This window comes from Silene latifolia, chromosome 11 (genome assembly GCF_048544455.1).
Source record: "Silene latifolia isolate original U9 population chromosome 11, ASM4854445v1, whole genome shotgun sequence".
Lineage (NCBI taxonomy): Eukaryota > Viridiplantae > Streptophyta > Magnoliopsida > Caryophyllales > Caryophyllaceae > Silene > Silene latifolia.
Window position 1 is genome coordinate 171896614 of NC_133536.1, and position 5287 is coordinate 171901900.

The window sequence follows — 5287 nt, forward strand, 5'->3', positions numbered from 1 at the left end:
TTCCAGTGTCTTCACATTTACACTTCCAATTTAGTCAGATTTACACTTTAAGTGTTCACATTTACACTTACTCTATCCTCACATTTACACTTTTAGTATCTTCACATTTACACTTCCAATTTAGTCAGATTTACACTTTATTTGTTCACATTTACACTTCTCTTATATTCACATTTACACTTTCAATTTGTTCACATTTACACTTTTTTTTGGTTCACATTTACACTTGGGCTGTGCTCACATTCACAGTCCCAATTACATCACATTTACAATCCCCAAAAACAGGCTCGATTGAAACCCTAACAAATACATTCACACTACCCATCACTTCAGATTTACACTATCAATTTAATTAGCAATTCAAAGACTATAATATTTACACTACCCACTTAGAATTAAATTCAAACATGCTAATGAATCAAAATGTTTATGGATAATCAAATATAATAAAAATAAAATAAATTTAATCATGCAATAAAATCATAAACTCATAAATAACAAAATACAAAAATGAAATAACCCCAATATAACAATTATAACTCAAGGATAATTTACAAATTTAAAAAATTACAACAAAGAAAAGAATAAAGGATGATCAATGAATTACCTTCAAAGTGAGGTAAAGAAACAAAGATAGGAACTACGAGCGGTTGAATGGGATAAAATATAGAGAAGAAAATGGATTTGTTGTATTTGGTAAGGAAGAGGATATGTAGAAAAGAAAATGGAAGAAATGTGAGATGAAAGACAGGAATTAGTAAGGACGGTTTTTTGAAATTATTAGAGGAGTTGTATGAGATAGTGGAGGGAGGTTGAATAACGTGCGTATGACTGATGGAGGAACAAACATGCAGAATTTGAACAGTGAGTCTATCACCCTAAGGAGAGAGGTAAATACTTTACATATTATTATAATGTTATAAGTTGCTTTTTGGTGTAATCTTAGCCATTCATCCTCACAATCTAAGGGCTCTAAATGGGACTTATGGACTTAATGACTTAAGGTGGACTCATTAGATCTCATTTATATATATATATATATATATATATATATATATATATATATATATATATATATATATATATATATATATATATATATATATATATATATATATATATATATATATATATATATATATATATATATATATATATATATATATATATAGAGAGAGAGAGAGAGAGAGAGAGAGAGAGAGAGGCAAGATCCGGTGAGTTTGACACTTTTCGTGAGTTTCCCCCGCGTATATAAGCAAATGAGTTGACAAAACCCAATTATCAAAATTTCAGACGTCAAAAAATTCCCAGCTCTTTCTCTCTCTACTGATCAAACACTCTGTTCATCAAAAATTCACGCGAAATTTGTTTTATTAGTTCTTCAAAATTTGATTAACAAATTTGATCAACAAATTCATCAGTTATTCAAAATTTGATCAACAATTCATTCATTATTTTGATTTTTTCAATTAAAATTATCAATTTGTTCATAATTTTTTCTCCGAAAACCCTAATTCTTCAAATTCGACTGAAGGTATTGATATTTCTTCCGATTTCTGATTTAATAATCGAATAACTTCAGTAATTGAATCAAATAACAAATTCCGACTTGATTTACGTGTTTTTTCCATAATTTTCAGCTTCAACGATCTTTGAATTCAAAGCGATCAAACTCTTACTCGCTTGATAATATTGCTTGATAATCAAACAACGATGAATTCGGTATAAATTTGTGACATAATGCTGATATAATAACTGTTGTTATTAGGTTGATAAGTTTTTTGTTAAAATTACTGATTGCATGTAGATTGTTTTCATATTGTTACTCATTTTGTCGTTATAATAACAACTACATAATATCACAGTAATTGCATGTCGGTTTTCATTCATGATATCATTCAATATCTAGTATTTGAATAACTGGATTACAATAATACAATAACTGACTTACAGTATTAAAATAACTTTGATATTAAATTAAAATAACTGTGATGCATTGTGCTGGACTAGGCTACCAATCTCAATAAAAAACCTCCCCCTCTCTGATAGAATAATTGTATTTGTATAATACAATAATCGCATTATAACGTTAAAATAACTGTTCTAGCGTAAAATTGTTTTTTTCATAATAAATACTATTTTATAGGATCTGACAAAAAAATCCTTACAATAACTACTCTTTAATAATGAAATAACTTTAATATTACATTAAAATAACCGTGTGTGCATTGTAGTGGACTAGGCTACCAATCTCAATAAAACCCTCCCCTCTCTCGATAGAATAATTGGATTTGTATAATACAATAATCGCATTATAACGTTAAAATAATCTGTTGTAGCGAAATTGTTTTTTTTCATAATAAATACTATTTTATAGGATCCGACAAAAAATCCTTACAATAATCGCTCTTTAAAAATGAAATAACTTTAATATTACATTAAAATAACGGTGTGTGCATTGTGGTGGACTAGGCTACCAATCTCACTAAAACCCTCCCCTCTCTGATAGAATAATTGGATTTGTATAATACAATAACTGCATTACAACGTTAAAATAATTGTTGTAGCAGAAATTGTTTTTTCATAATAAATACTATTTTATAGGATCTGACAAAAAAATCCTTACAATAACTGCTCTTTAATAATGAAATAACTTTAATAGTACATTAAAATAACTGAGTGTGCATTGTGGTGGACTAGGCTACCAATCTCACTAAAACCCTCCCCTCTCTGATAGAAAAATTGGATTTGTATAATACAATAACTGCATTATAACGTTAAAATAACTGTTGTAGCAGAGATTGTATTGTTTTGTTTTGTGTAGAATCTAAGATATTGAAATTAATAATACCATAACAGATCTCTTGTTTTAATGTTTCCAGGCATTGAAATTAATACTACCAATGCAACAACTTTGTCTACACCTACTGTTGCGTCTGAAATAGGAGAAAATACTATCCATAATCTGGGATTGAGATATACTCCAGGTGGCAGTGAGGAGTGGAATAGGATGGTAGAAAATGGTTTCAAACCTGCTCTAGGGTTAATGTTTGTAAAGCTGGAGGAGGCAATATAGTTTTACAATTTATATGCTGTGGCTTGTGGTTTCATACCAAGAAAGTACACACAAACAAGATTCTGTGATGGTTTGATAGACAAAAAATCAATGGTCTGCAATAGACATGGATTCAAAGAGGATCGCAAAAAACTCAAACCTGTTGTTGAATTTGAAAACACAGAAGAGAATAAGAAGAGGAAAAGATCTGTAGAGCAAAAGAAAACAAAAATAACAAGATTTGGTTGCAAGGCAAAAATACGGTTTTGTGTTGTATTCAATGACCTTAAGGAGCTAATAGGGTATGCTATTGATACGTTTTAGGAAGGTCATAATCACAGACTCTGCTCACTCAAAGAACGGGAATTCCAGAAAAACGTAAGAACACTTAACCTTTACATGAAGCAGACAATTGTTAACAATTGTAAACTCAACATCGGGGCTACCAAGACATTTAGAATTCTGGCGGAACAATCAAATGGGTATGCAAATATTGGTGCATCTCTCACAGAATTCAAGAACTTCAAAAGAAATATTAAATGTTATATAGGTGACAAGGATGCTGACATGATTCTTGATTATTTAAAGGCGCTTTCTGAATCACAAGATGGCTTTTACTATGCTTATCAAGTTGACGAGGATAATTGTTTGGCTAAAATCTTTTGGGCATATGCACAAGCAAGAATGAATTATTCCTTGTTTGGGGACACCATCACCTTTGATCCTACTTACGGTACTAACAAGTACCACATGACCTTCACCTTATTCACTGGTGTTGACAACCACAAAAAATCAGTGACTTTTGCTGCTGCACTTGTCGATCATGAGAACGATGGGTCATTCATTTGGGTGTTTAAGAAGTTCCTTGATTGTATGGGCAACAAGAAACCTCAGTGCATTCTTACTGATCAAGATCCGGCAATTAAACTCGGGGTGCATTCTGTATTCAAGAAAGCAAGACATCGCTACTGCATGTGGCATATAATGAAAAAACTTACCGATAAAGTTGAGTCACAGATTTGTAAGGAGACTGACTTTGTTGAGCGGATATGTGGAGTTGTTTGGGATACTGACTTGGAACCCATTAAGTGTGAAGAAAAATGGACTCAAGTGATTAATGACTTTGAGTTGAATGATAATACTTGGTTGACATACATGTATGGCAAAAGGCACAAATGGATACCTTCTTACTTTAGGGATTTGCCTTTAGGCTGCCTTTTGAAAACTACACAAAGATCAGAGAGTCAAAACAGTTATTTCAAAAGATTTGAGAGCATAGATGGCACACTTGTAGAATTTTGGTTGCGTTTTCAGAGTGCAATGGAACAACAACGCTATAATCACAGATTTCTTGATGCTGCAAGTGACAGCACATTGCCACAGGTTTCTTCTAAGACAATGATTGAGAAACATGCCTCTAAAATCTACACACACACTGTTTTCTATGAGTTCCAAGAGCAAGTGCAAATGGCTCCCTGTTCGTGTGCCGTTAGGGGGTTTTCTGAGCAAGGAAACATGCACATTATAAATGTTGAAGATGCCTACAGGAAGCATAGAATATTTCAGGTTTATCAATTTTATAAACATAATTGTCTTTTTACTTTAACATACAATAACTGTAATAAAAGAATACAATAACCGTGTTTTACTATTTAAAAAACTGAAGGACTTCTACCTTGGTGTTCATTGCTAGTCTGCATAAAATAATTCATGTTGAACTATATAATAACTATGTTTGCCTTTTAAAATAACTACACTGTAATGCAGGTTGCTCACAATAACGAATCAAAGGAAACAACATGTACGTGCAAGATGTTTGAGAGGAAAGGAATCCTTTGTAAACACATTATATGGATTATATCAGGAAAAGGACTGAAAAGCATACCGAAGCAGTACATCGAAACCAGATGGACAAAGAAATCATATAGAAAGCCTTTGTATGGACTGGATGGAAAGTTATTGCAATACTACGATCCCACTGATTTGAGAAAGTTGGAATTATCAAGGGTATGGTCAGAGTTTTATGCAATAATAAGTGTTCTTAACTCGATGCCTGAAAATCAAATCAAGGAGCTAAGTTTGATGCTTTTACAATTCCGAGAGAAAATAAATCCAACAAAAGAGAGCTTGACAAAGGAACAAGAACTGGAAATGCTCTTAGGTTGTTCAGCAAAATCAAATATTACTGTTCTTCCACCAAAGATTGAAAAAAACAAAGGAAGCGGCAAGAGA

General features: G+C 31.9%; 1 protein-coding gene across 1 annotated transcript; it reads left to right on the top strand.

Moving 5' to 3' along the window:
- Positions 1 to 827: 827 nt before the first annotated feature.
- Positions 828 to 4457, top strand: LOC141614358 (protein FAR1-RELATED SEQUENCE 5-like). Its single transcript, XM_074433109.1, has 4 exons — positions 828 to 864; positions 2883 to 3067; positions 3380 to 4212; positions 4370 to 4457. The coding sequence occupies exons 1-4, from the start codon at positions 828 to 830 to the stop codon at positions 4455 to 4457; spliced, it is 1143 nt and encodes a 380-aa protein (XP_074289210.1).
- The last annotated feature ends 830 nt before the right edge of the window (positions 4458 to 5287 follow it).